This window comes from Semicossyphus pulcher, unplaced genomic scaffold (genome assembly GCF_022749685.1).
Source record: "Semicossyphus pulcher isolate SPU_LCO1_2020_fin unplaced genomic scaffold, fSemPul1.0.p SCAF_9, whole genome shotgun sequence".
Lineage (NCBI taxonomy): Eukaryota > Metazoa > Chordata > Actinopteri > Labriformes > Labridae > Semicossyphus > Semicossyphus pulcher.
The window spans coordinates 11,497,910-11,511,501 of record NW_027211770.1 but is presented as its reverse complement, the minus strand read 5'-3'; the positions used below and the strand labels follow the sequence as shown (position 1 = coordinate 11,511,501).

General features: G+C 41.5%; 1 protein-coding gene across 1 annotated transcript in view; it reads left to right on the top strand.

The window, feature by feature from the left end:
• The window catches only part of LOC138584577 (ankyrin repeat and IBR domain-containing protein 1-like), a 43,975-nt gene extending 30,538 nt beyond the window's left edge, over positions 1-13,437 (top strand). The window contains exons 16-20 of the mRNA XM_069656847.1: positions 405-583; positions 746-797; positions 7,019-7,130; positions 8,320-8,363; positions 10,249-13,437. Of these exons, the coding sequence (XP_069512948.1) occupies positions 405-583; positions 746-797; positions 7,019-7,130; positions 8,320-8,363; positions 10,249-11,160 (1,299 nt within the window). The 3' untranslated portion in view covers positions 11,161-13,437. The remainder of the gene's footprint in view (positions 1-404; positions 584-745; positions 798-7,018; positions 7,131-8,319; positions 8,364-10,248) is intronic.
• The last annotated feature ends 155 nt before the right edge of the window (positions 13,438-13,592 follow it).

Genomic DNA, 13,592 nt, shown 5'->3' with positions numbered 1-13,592 from the left:
ATCCTCACAGTCTGCCCTACTTAAACCTGCACATCTCAGCTCTTAGTTAAACATCTCCTGTTATATAATTTATGATCCAGGGTATAAACAAAGAATTGAGTTCCTTGCTATCTTTTAATGTTTTGGCCTTTTGAATGGAATAGAATGAATGGGCTCCCAGAGGTCTGACGCTTTCATAAAGGTTTGTAAAATAAATACACTTTTAAACTAAGGAAGAACACAGCAGCCCTAAACAGTAGTTCACTTGTAGGATTACTTCTGAAGTCGCTTTGCCCTTGAACATCACAGTGTGGGAACAGACTTTTTTTATTCGACAAACTTTAAATTGTGATTTCAAACTTGCATAAAAATGACTCACTTACCGAGTGAAGAAATCTCCCAGCCGGCTCTCTTTCTGTCCTCAGACGGACTTGGAGATGGTGACAGAGGACCTAGCACAAAAGGTTAACCGGCCTTATCTGCGGACGCCGCGCCACAAAATAATCCGTGCTGCGTGTCTGGTGCAGCAGAAGAGGCAGGAGTTCCTGGCCTCAGTAGCCAGGGGAGTGGCGCCCAACGACTCTCCTGAGGCCCCCAGACGCAGGTAACTGAACAGATATCTACCTATTTAATGTATATTTCATCTACATGAAAAACAGTGCTACTGTTTAACAGAGTTTTATTTGATCAAAGTGACTAATAAACTAATTTCAGCAGTTAATTACATTCCTTCATGGACAAATTTCTCTCTCGTCCTCTCTTGCAGTTTTGCTGGTGGAACGTGGGACTGGGAATATTTGGGCTTTGCATCACCTGAGGTAACAGAACAAGCATTCATTAGTCTCAGTGAAGGCTTGTTAGTTAAAATGTCAACGGTGCTGTTAGAACCACGGACAATTACAAAATGTGTGATTTGACATTGTGTGTAAGACGGAAGCTCTAAGCGGACATGCATCCATACATTTTATCGTCTCCGTTTTCCTGGGATAACGAGAAATTTACATAACTGTTTATTGACATGACTTGACACAAATAGTCATACATGTGCATCCCCTCCCTCCCTCTCACCACAACAATAACAATAATACTGGTTGTTTTCTTGAGAGCTCGTCTTACTTATCATGTGACCTTGAGATAACGACGCAGCACCAGTGTAACGTCAGATGATCATAACTCATATCCCCAGGGTTGCAAAATACAAAACAAACATAGAAACAGGCTTACCTTACCTCATTAGTGTGGGCAACGGCAGCATGGTCTGTCCTGGTCTGTAATATCACAGTGACCAGCCTGTTGTTTTGTTTTCTACATCGCCAGAATATTATCCCGTTATCTTGAGAAAACCAGCTCGAGATAACGAGATAAATAAGTCGGGAACTTGAGAAAACAACCGGAAAATACTTATCACGGAAAAAGGGAGTCAATGAAATGTATGGAGGCTTGTCCACTTAAAGTTTCCGTAGTATAATAGCCTGCTACGGGTCAAAATGTTTACTCCACTGCATTTTTTATACACTGCCTGGCAAAAAAAAAGTCACACACTCTACCGCCTTTAGCTTTGATTACGGCACGCGTTTGGCATCGTTTTGATAAGCTTATGTAATGTCACAACATTTATTACAACAAGAGTTGCATTCATTTTTCGCCAAGATCTTGTATTGATGATGGGAGAGTCGGGCTGCTGCGTAAAGTCTTCTCCAGATGTCCCAAAGATTCTCAATGAGGGTTAAGGTCTGGACACCATGTGTGAAAATGATGTCTCATGCTCCCTGAACCACTCCTTCACAATTTGAGCCCGATGACTCGTGGCAACGAGTCACATCTTTTCCACGACCGCAGGATGTGTCTTCCGACATGGTTGTTTAAGAAATGAGAAGCTACTCACTGCATCAGTTAGGGTTAAATAACTTGTTGCCAGCTGAAACATATTAATCACTGCAGTCGTTTTCCAATGGAAGGCTCTTACCTGTTTGCTTAGGTAAATCCAGGTGGTGACTTTTTTATGGCCAGGCAGCTGAAATATTCTCATCTTACTAAATATTTATTTCAAAGATGAACATTCAAAAAACATCACTGCCTTATTCTTTACGTGATTTCATAAATATTAAACATCAAATGCAAAAATCAATTTAAATTTCAGATATCTCTGTAAACATTTGTCCTACATAAAACTGGACTTAATATTAAAAATGGCACCAAAGCGAGATGAATGGATTAATCACTACTAATCATGCATGTACAGCATACTTAAAGCTCTTACCGGTCGGTCTGTTTATTAGTGTATAAGTAGTGCTTGATTAAAAGCATTAATAAAGGCACTTAAACCATGATTATTATGTAATGAAGCGATGCAGCCCTACATCGTACCTGTTTTTATAAAGTCAGTGTGTTTATCTAAGTGGGTTTAATATTGCTGGTGCGACTTTGGCAGTGTCTCAGCACTGATAAACCATGATGACCAACAGATCACCGTGTTATTGAACACACTGGAGCAGGCCAGATGGTTCAGTGTTCCCCTGTGCACCCAGTCTGAGTGATGAAACGCACAGTTCTCTGGCAGACACCTAAGCAGGTTGCTTCTAATCATTGTGCATTAGCACCAGGCGTTTATAGTTAACTTTAACAGTCATAAAACTGTCGACCACATAATGGTTTGATTATTGACCTGCCTTCTTTTCCTGCACAGCTTGATGCACGCACTCATTACTGGTACATAAGTCAATACGCTGCAGTTTCTGTTATTGTTTAGTTTCTCTGCTGCTGCAGCTTTTAAACATGGAGGCTTTTCATCTGGAACACATTCGCTCAGCTCAACAGCTCCATCACTCCTCAGGCTCTCACTGTCGCCTCCCTCTGAAGTGTTAAAAACGCGACACAAATATGCAAATTCTACATCAAACTTCAGCCTCTCGGGTTACTGCACATCTTTTAACAGCACAAAGTGAGCGTTTCCCTATTGACAGGAAACAAATGACAAGATCAGTCTGCCAGTTTGATGAATGACTTGTAAAACTCCTTCGCCTTTGCTTGCTCAGCACCATGCAGTCAGGCAGAGTTAAAGCTGTATGAAGCTTTTGTTTGCTTAAGGTTTACTGAGCAAACAGTCACTGCTGGACAAATATTTTCTCTATCCAAACCAAAGCAGCAAAGTAGGAAGTTTGTACACAGAACTCTGAAGGCTGTCTGCAAAGACAAAACTCACACAGATGGCAAAGATGTCTGAGATCATCTCAATGCGTTTTTCTTTTTAAACTTAGCATTCTGTTAATAGGAAAATGTGCAATTAAGTTGTATGAAGCACTTTGATAAGATAACATAAATCAGTTCCTACATGATCCAGGTTCTTATCTATAGATTATAAAATATTTAGCCTTATGAAATCTGCTGCTAGTCTGAGCACCAGGAAGGTGAATTAGCACTAGCGTTTGTTTGCTGCACTGTGATATACTTTGATTATTCACACAAATAGTGTGATTAGTTAGATTTACCAGGCACTGAAGTAATAATGTCGAAGAGTTTCATTTAAATAAATGTCTGTTAAGTCACTATCGCCAAATGAGGTAACACAATGGTGATTGAGCCTATGGCCCAATGCATTTGCAGTATTATAGACTGGGTGTCTGGTGCAACTTTCACGGAAAAAATCACAAGTGGCGCCCAGTTAGTGACGTGTTTTCCATCACCCAGCAGTGGTTGGTCTGCCAGAGAGGGTAGGCAGAGCTAAGCGGCTGCTTTTGCGGTCTCTGCAAATGTTGCGAGTAAACAGTAATCTACTATGGCTGAACAAACAAAGAAAAGATTGATGACTACAGATACAACTTCAACAATAAGTGAAAATCCAAAGAAAAAGAAACAAATTTCGACGCTCAGATGAAGGCAAACAGTCTGAAAGGAAAGGTAGGAATATCAACCAAAACAAAGGGAGCCAGCCGTGGACGTCACACATGCAACACTGTCTGGATATCTGGGAAGCGTGCTCCAGCAATTACCATTTGTTACCATAGGTGACGCCAAAGAGAAGGAAACTGAGATCTTCGAGATTGTAACTTTAACTAAGCTGCATACATACTTCAAGATGTAGCATATCATCGAAAGAACAAATAATCAATGTAAAACTCATCTCACCTCCACCTCTCGTCGCCTGCAGGATTTAAATAGCAAACAAGCCTGCAGTATTTTATCCTTGTCAACACATTATTTTGGGCATGTTTATCTGTTAGAAAGTTCACAGTTAATATTGCCACCAGATGCTGAACACCAAACCCCTCTAAAAAAAAAAAAGGGTCTGTATTCTGGTCCTCTAATTAAGCGCCTGTGCCTCTCAGCTGCAGTAGTTAATGGGAACACCATAGTAATAATCAAAGCCTGATGACACTGCCTCACAGGCACAGCCACAGATGGTCTGCTCCACGGCTCTTACAATGGCTGCAGATCACGGTGGGCTATTTTTAGAGCGCTGGAAACATGAAAGACAGGCGGTGACAGGCTTTTGATTATGTGAATGTGACTCAATGACTTCTGCAAATGTATGAGATGATTGAATAGAGAATGTAGTTTGATTGTATCCCGAGGGTTTGATGTGAGTCTATAACCGAGGTACAGAGTAGCCGAGCATTTGTCACTCGATATAAAACTCTAAAAGTAGAACACAAAAACTTTGAGTCTTACTTTGCAGAGATATTATTTCCACATAGTTCCAGCCTGGTTTGGAGTTAAACTAAGATTGCAGACGCATACACTTGAGTGTGAAATACTTTATATGTATGATATACTTACATTAGATGTAGATGTTTTATTGGATATCTTTCAAACTTTAGTATGCTGCATTATATCAGTCACCGACACCATCATCTCTTTGGATCACACTGTATCTTTATCAGTCTTTGGTAAATTGATAAGAGGAACCATGACATGCACAAGATCAGGCGATCCAATGTGAGCAGCATTTATCAATGACTATTTTAAGCAAATGACAAAAAAAAGAAGGAACACAATATAACACATTTTTTGATCACCCTGAATCAGACTGACCTGTCGCTGACAGCATCATTTGTCTTGTCAATCACAGTCTGTCAATCCACACAGGATTCTGACTGTTTACAAAAGTGGAAAACAGAATAAAGTTATAATCAAATAATTCTAAACGTTTAAACATTTCCCAAAGACCAAGCAACAAAGTTACAAAGTGCTTTAGAAGACAAAATAAAGACGGCAGACAAAGGATGAAAAACATGTTCCAAAAGAAAAAGGAGCGTGCCCGTCTGATCTCCTCAGGAGGGTTGTTTTGGAGAATGGGTTTATGCCTTTTAGTTTAACTGCAATCATAGACTGAAAATAGGACTTAGTAAAAAGGGAGGCTGTCGTATGTGGATTAAACCTGCTTTGAAAACTGACTCTGTTAGCTAACCTAGCCACCCCGACCACTCGCTCACTGTTGGGACAGGATTCAGCTGTAGAGATCAGATGTTAGCAAAGGACAAGAATCAAAGAGTTTCTCTGTTCTTGATGGATTCAGGGTTGCAATTGCTCCCTTAAAGGGCCAGGGTCAGTCCTATCATGCTTTTATGTGGAGCTAATGCCATTATGGTAGAAAAAAATGCAATTTTACTCTGTGCCTTTGGAGGACGCTATCCGCTTCTCCAATGGGCCCTGGAAAACCAGGGAGCTCGCTAAACTACACTTCCTCAAACTAGGACGCCCGCTTCCGATGTCATTTCTTGTTCAAAATCGTCAGGTTTGAAATGTAGACTGCAGACCTGAAGATTTTTTTGATCCACCGGTATATTCTCGTCGTATTTCGGATTCTGTACTGCTCTGAGGCATTGCCTGCAGCGAAATGGTAGTATTTCACTCCAGCGTCTCTCGCTGGGCCGTTCCTTTCAGAGGGAAGGCCGCAATGCACTCTGGGTGTTGGGCGAAAACCACGAGCTGTTTGTACAACTTTCTCCACAGATATGGCGCCAATGCCAAATACCAGAGAACACCAGCTTTGACTGACAGTGGCTTTTTCTAGGGGCGAATTGTTCCTTTAATCTAAGTAATTTAGACTAGTGCAGGTTCCTGCTTCTTGTCCGACATCCATGAAGGTGAGCTGGTGAAGAAATGCGTGAAATATGTTTGAAATTTTTATTTTTTTCTCATGGAGCAACCCCAGCCTCCTGCCATTTATGTATACTTTCAACTTTGCTTTTCAGCCTTAAAACATAACAGGAAGCTCCTGCGTGTGTGTATACAAATATCGCACTAATTTCTCTGTAATTTCATTAAGACACTGTGTGAAAACACCGTCTGTGTTAAGGGATTCTTCTATATTAAAACTCCCTGGTGACAACTTGACATGAATATCAAATCAGAGGTTTTGTCTGTTTGTCGTGACACTAGTAGATACTACTTCATGGTCTGTTTAAGTGTTATCCAGAGAATGATCTGTGTTGTAGGACTGCTGTTTAAATCGCTGCATGTTTTCATAACCATTATAACCAAACCAAGTCAAAGTATTTTAACGTCATTCCTACTAGTGAGCTCAAAACTTGCTATTTATAAATCTTTAATTTACTTTTTAATAAGAGCACTTCCACTTTGATTAGTTATTCTGATTGCTTTTGAGATTAGTCGAGCTTATACGCAAACTATTTTCAAACATGTGATCTTAGTGTTGCTTCATTTTCGATTCCCTTCCAGCGAGCGTTTGCTCCGCTTGGATTCAGTCTAGACTAAACTCTAATGAACGCAGGCCGGCCTGCAGATGAAAGGGTCTGAATCGTTCTCTTGGTGCTGATGTTTCCTGGAACAGAAAACTCAGACCACATTTCAAGTAAACTGCATCACAACTTCAATCAGAGTTAACAAATTCACCTATCAAATGTTTATAACAAAAAACTTTGATGTGAATCAAAGAAAATGTTGCCTCAGATCAGCAATATGTTGCAACTTTTCCAGGTCAGAAGGCAAGATGTTGATCAGAGTTGGAGACCAGACTGGATAACCTGCGGTTAATCAATGTGTGTTTGAATTTGTATTTTTTTGTTCATATTTTAAGGAGTACGCAGAGTTCCAGTACAGACGGAGACACAGGCAGCGGAGGCGAGGGGACATGTCCAGTCTCCGTAGCAACACACCGGACCCCGATGACCCCAGCGACAGCACTTCAGGTACTGCAGAGGACATAACGGACTGTCCCTCTCATTTGTTGGGTTATCTGTCACAGGGCATCATGTGCAGACTTTATGAAGTAATTTACTTTTTATTAGGTTTTCTTTTTCACAGAGTGGTACATATGTTCCAACAGGACACATACCATACACTTAAACAAAATAAACAACAGGGGGAGGATCCTTTATGAAGTAATTTTATACCTGAATATGTTTGAAAATGAGGTGAACTTAAAATTCCTGGTTCTGATTCCCTTGTTTTTACATACAGGGATGTAGGGATGTGCACTTTTACCAGTTAAACTTTAACAAGTTAAAAAAAATGTCTTTTTTTAAGATACATATATATTTGGGAAACACACTTGTTTTCGCTGATCTGAGCCTGAGAGGAGAGCAAAATGAAACGAAAACTTTGTTACATATCTCTGCTCCTGAGACATCACGGTACCGTGTGAGCGCGTATCCTCAGCGGCCGGTCTCACAGTCAATAGACTGCACACCAGACTAACCCCACAGCATGTCGACATGTTGCTATTTCTTCACCAAAACCAGAAGACAAACTGTCCTACATGATAAGGACTGCTGTAGGCCGGGCCTTTTTATTTTAAGGCTCCACAGCCTGTTGTGTCCAGGAAATAAGAGCAGAAGGAGGATGCAGGGAACATGGGTGATGCACATAAACATTACATAAAATATAATGTGTAAATGCAATGTACTGGTTCAGATCCAGACATACTTTGATTCACTGCTCTGAACCTAAATGATGGTTCTCACCAAAAACATTTGAAAATTCAAAACTGCTGAAGTTCAATCAGCCGATATTTCTAATCCATCGGTTTTGAGCATCACAGATCTGCATTGTTTTTGGCCGTGTGGAGTCAAAGACAAAGAGACTTTGCAGTTCTGAAGCCAGCTTCTGTCGTGCCAGGAAGGATTCATTGATTTCAGATGAATTTTAAGTCAGATGAAGATTCTGAATGAGTGATTTTTCTGTAAAAATGCTGAGGGCCCAAACGCTGTCAGGTTGCTATTTCCTGATCATTCTGCTGTGTTCACTGAAACGATAATGATTTTCCTAAAAGTGGTAATTAGCAGCGGCTTATTGCTGTCCAAGTGCTGCTGCAAAAATGTGGCTGTAATGACAGTGTTTAACTTTGGGCTATTTTGACGATTTCTTTTCTCTTCAAAGACACACAGGACATTGGAGTTGGGCGGAGACAAGGTCCTCTGATGGTGAGTGCACGGTTTCTATTATCATCTCACACTTTGAAACTTTTATAACAGTGTTAACAAAAGAAAAGGACAGCTTCATATTCACTGTGGCTTCAACACAACATTTTGCTCAAAGCTTTTACAAAAGCAATCTTCAGAAAAAAAACCCTTTAAAAGTCTAATGGATTTCTTCCCACTGTCATTTTGCACACTGTAGAATTATACCAAAGACACACAATTGAATCCAGAGTTGCAATTCAGAGGAAATGTGTCCACAGAATCCATTTGATGCAATGCTTAGAAATTGAACCGCAAGTATAAACCAGAACTACAGGACAGATTTTAACAATCAAGCAGCCTGGTCTCATCCTTGGTGTCGCTCTTCTAAATGTCTGTTTCTGGTCTGATCTGTGAAATAAACAGAATCTACATATACACATCTACATGTACAATAACTAAAAGTTGCCCCAAGTTTTTTTGTTACAATATAAATTAGCAGACACTTTTGTCCAAAGCGACGTACATCAATGTTAATACAACACAAGCAACGATCAGGACAGGAGGGAGCAAAGTCAGTAAGTGTTCATCAGAGAGCTGACAGGCACTGCACAGGGCGTTCTTTTTTTCTTTCATAATAATCAGCAGCAGCATCAACAAGGTCAATGTAGTCATCATCATCATGAGTATCCTAATCAACATCAACAACAATGTCATCATCATCAACAGCACCAATAGCATTAAGGTCAGAGGTGTTCATGAAAGAGCTGGGTCTATAGCTTCATCTTAAAGGTGAAAGGGACTCTGCGGACTGAATGGAGTTTGGTAGCTCGTTCCACCACCGGGGGACTACAGAGGAGAAGAGTGTAGTTAGCGACTTAGGGCCCTGTTGTGATGGAAGTACCAGGCGCCTTTTGTTGGCAGAGTGTAGTGGGCGGGACGGAGTGTAGACCTGGATGAGGGTGTTCAGGTAGGCAGGAGCCGTTTTTGTTGCTGTTTTGTAAGCGAGCAACAGGGTTTAGAATTTGATGCGAGCAGCGACTGGGAGCCAGTGGAGGTGTTGTCCAAAAAAACTAATAAAACACAGCAATTTTGGGGCGCTGGTTTAGCTCAGTTGGTAGAGCAGGCGCCCAATGAACAGAGGCTACAGCCCTCGACACCCCGATCGCAAGCTCGACTCCCGGTCTGCCGATCATTTGGTGCATGTCATCCCCCACTGTCTACTCCCCACATTTCCTGTCTCTCTTCAGCTGTCCTATGAATAAAGGCAAAAAGCCAAAAATAAATCTTTAAAAAAGAGATAAACATTAAATTAGCCACACCGTTGCACTGCAATTTTCCTTATAACTGTGGACATTTGCTTATTCCTGATGTTATTTAAACACACTTGGGTGCCAAATCAGCTGGAAACTATTCGCTACAAATTCACAACTTACTCTGATTTGAGTTATGATTGCTACAAACTACAGTACCTACCTGTTATTGGAAATCATCTCGCTCTTTTTGGAAGAAGTGTTTATTTGCGGATGGATTTGGAAGCTGGAATATGTACCGAGATTTACTAAATCACTGTTATTTAGTTTGTTTGACAACATCAGAAATACATAATATCACCAGCTTTATTTTTTAAAAATAGCAAACACTAACAAAGCAGCTAAAAAACATCCACAAAAGAAAACTTCCACGACTGCCACACAGGAGGAACAAGTGTAAAAACTGCAGCAGCTTTTATGTTCCTTGTCTGCAGATGGGGCTCAGCATGTGTACATCTGTATATCTAACCTGCTGCTGCTTTTACTTTCCTTGCCAATAGGTGTGCATTCTGTAGGTGTGGAACTGCTGGTGCTGTAACTGAAGATATCTGTTCGGTCTGCATCACTGACGCTGTGTTCTGTGTGTTTCCTCACAGGGTCTGGGCTCTTTGGATGACGATGACCCGAACATTCTTCTGGCCATTCAGCTGTCCCTCCAGGAGTCTGGGATGACAGGGGCCGGGCCCAACCTTGACGTCCTGTCCCATGAAGCCTCAATGGGGGCTATCGGGACTTCTCTGCCTTCCAGGCTTGAACAGAGCGCTCCAGGTGTAGATGTCCTTCAAAGAGCCTCACTAAGCAGCTCAGAACTGCTGGAGCTGGGAGATAACTTGGCCAGACTGGGCAACATCAACATCAGCAGCCAGTACTCTGCCGCCGCTGGTGTTCACACCTCTGTGCAGCACTGTGACACTCACCACCGGGCCTACAGGGCCTCTGTGCCCATACCGATGGCTCCAGGCGGCAGCAACTCATCCACAGGCCTCTTCTCATCTTCCAGCGACACATTAGATTCGACTACATGCGGCAGCCATGACCCATCCTCCTCCTCTGCATTAGCAGCAAATGCTAACCTGCTGGGCAACATCATGGCCTGGTTCCATGACATGAATCCTCAAGGTATCACGCTTGTCCCCTCATCCTCCTCTGACACTGACTCAGCACTCAATGCAGTCGGAGGAGGGTGCCTGCAGGATGAAGAGAAAGGCGGGGCTGTACCGCCTGAAAGCAGGAAACCTCAGGAAGTGATGGCAGACGCCGGTTTCTGCTCTCAGAGACTGAGCGACATGGAGGAGAAGGAGTGTGCCGTCGCTGAGAGGCCGACACAGTTAGATCTGGTGGGGCTGGACAGCATGCAGCTACCGTACATGGCCAACGTTGACGCCAGCGGAGACCAGCGTAGAGGCTCAAAGGTGTGCCATGTCGACACTCCGCAGTGTGACTCTATCTCTGACCAGCTGCCCAGCACCAGCTCCTCTGAGTGGGAGGACCAGATACACTTGGTATGAAGTGACAGGCTGAGAAGCTTTTTCAGAGAGGCCAAAAAAACACCATAGATTGCAAATGAAATAGAGGAATATGTGTGGTAGCAGGAGGAATGTAAGCAGAATGAAGAATGTGTTTGTTGGAAAGGGGCGGGGGGGGACATAGTATTAGACTCTCAGCTCAGTCTAGCATTGCAGGCAGATTGGTTTCCTGTGCTCTCTGTGTAGTCGGCCCTCAAACAAGCAGCCCTCCTGCAAAGAAAGCACTAACTGAAGGAGAGACAAGATTTGATAACAATCCTCAAGGATATATTTCTGATATTGATTCAGTGATGGCTGATAGAAATATATGAAGTTGTTTTATTGCTGAAATCAATTTTAAATCAGTTTTAGAGACTTAATCATAGTGCAGGTATTATATATTTTTTCCACTGGAGTAAAAGCCTACTGTATGTGTGTGAATCAGGTCTGAGGGAGGTTTTCCAGCTGTACGTGCGAGCAGATCTCTGACATTTAATCTGTGGGGTACAGGCTGGGAAAGTTCTCACTCCTGTCCAAATCTGCCTACTTCTAAAGGTGCCAAACACTGACTAGCAAAAGCACAATTTGCAGTCACTAAGTGGATCCTTCAAAGCAAATTGTGCCTGCTTATTACAATCTCAACGACTCAGCTGAACTTCAATGTGAAAGTCTCGAGCCATATTTTTATTTGAGATTGCGGCTGAGTGGTGTTTCTGAATCTAAAAGCTGTAGCGTGCTGTGTAAATCTGTAGATTAGGACCGTAACGGTTATGTACTTTATTATGTGGAACATTCTCGCTAAACAATTGAGATTAATTATTCAAATGGAAAGCTGGTGGCCTGCCTGAAAACATTTCCAAATTGACTTGACAATGGTTATTCATCTCAAAGCCTCAAACCGAACACACTTCCAATGGGAAATGTCTTTTGATCGTCAGAAAGGAGAGGCGCTGACAGGCCCAGAGGGGCCGCTCAGTGTCATCCAGTTCAGTCTATTCTGAATCCCACTTTAGCTCGCTTAAATTAATGTTTGAGTGCTGCAGCTGGATGTGCAGCGTGACAGGCTAAGTAGACAGTGAGTAGTCGTGTTTATACACAGCAGGAAAGGCCAGTGAAAGAGATAATCAGGCAATCACATCCAGACTTTGGGGAATTAATTAATCAAACCCAAGTCACTGTAATTTATCTCTGGCTCTTATTTAAGTGTAATGTAAGCGAAGCCTTCGTAGAGCCCTGCAGAGGAATGAATGGAGAATTCATGAATGTGAATTGCGTCTTAAACACACGGGGAGTCTTTGAAGCAGATCTCTACGCAGTTAGAGACACAGTGCCTTTATGTCGATCACCGTTATTCAGTTATTTTTCACACGTTTTTTCTGAGTGCTAATTACACAGTATTTACAGTGTAAACTAAACACCTGTTACCTTAAAGTTACTTCTCTCATAAAGTGTGCAAACATGAGATCTTGATTTTTTCTCTCTCCATCTAAATAATTGTAGCATGAGGCTTTTCGTTGGATCTAGTGGTATTATGTGAATGGGTAACACTGATTTTATATGATTTGGTTTCATCGCTGATGGTTGATGTCCTACTTTCAAATCATGTCCCCAAATATTTTGAAAAAAAAAAAGTTTCTATTTCTCTTGTTCTTTGTGAAGCGGGGCTTGTCGCCCTACATTTTAACACAGTTGGTTTTTCTGTGGTTTAGAAACTAAAATCACTGTATTGACTTTGGAATGAGTTCACCTGCTGTGTGTGTATCATGTATCTGACCTGAAGACACTAAAATGGAGGAAAGTTGCAATATAAAGTCGGTATTTATTTAACACGGTCCAGACAGTAAATGGATTGTGAGTAACCGATATAACACATTGATCAGTGTTAAAAGACTTAATCATGTTTGTATACAGACTAATGTCTGCAGTAAGTCACCTTTTCTTTTCTAGCAGAAACATAGAGCCACATTAAACCTAAAGATAGAGATCACTTTAAAGTGTCTTGAAGTTGTGCGTGCCATATGGTTAGTGAGCTAACTCTGTTGGTTACTGTTAGACGGTTAAACACAGGAGATAACCCACAGGAAGGGTTCAAGACTACATGGATTTTTCTTGCTTTGTCAGTCGCCTCTGATGTCCAGGTGATTCATTTTAAAAACATTTTGTAACTCATAAGATTTTCTATTGTAAAGCAACTAATCCTTGAAATGCTATTTGCACTTTCATAGTCTATACTTGATACATTCCCTCTTTATATGAAACATGTTTGATGTGTGATGCCAATAAACTATGTGTTGAGTTTTAATACACGTTTATTATGTGGTCATTCAGATAAGCACAATTTCATCTTCCGTCAGGATTTAATGGAGTGAGTTCAGCTGCTGGAGTCCGGCTTAAAAGCATCTTTAAAGATAAATCACACAATTCTTTCTTCTCAA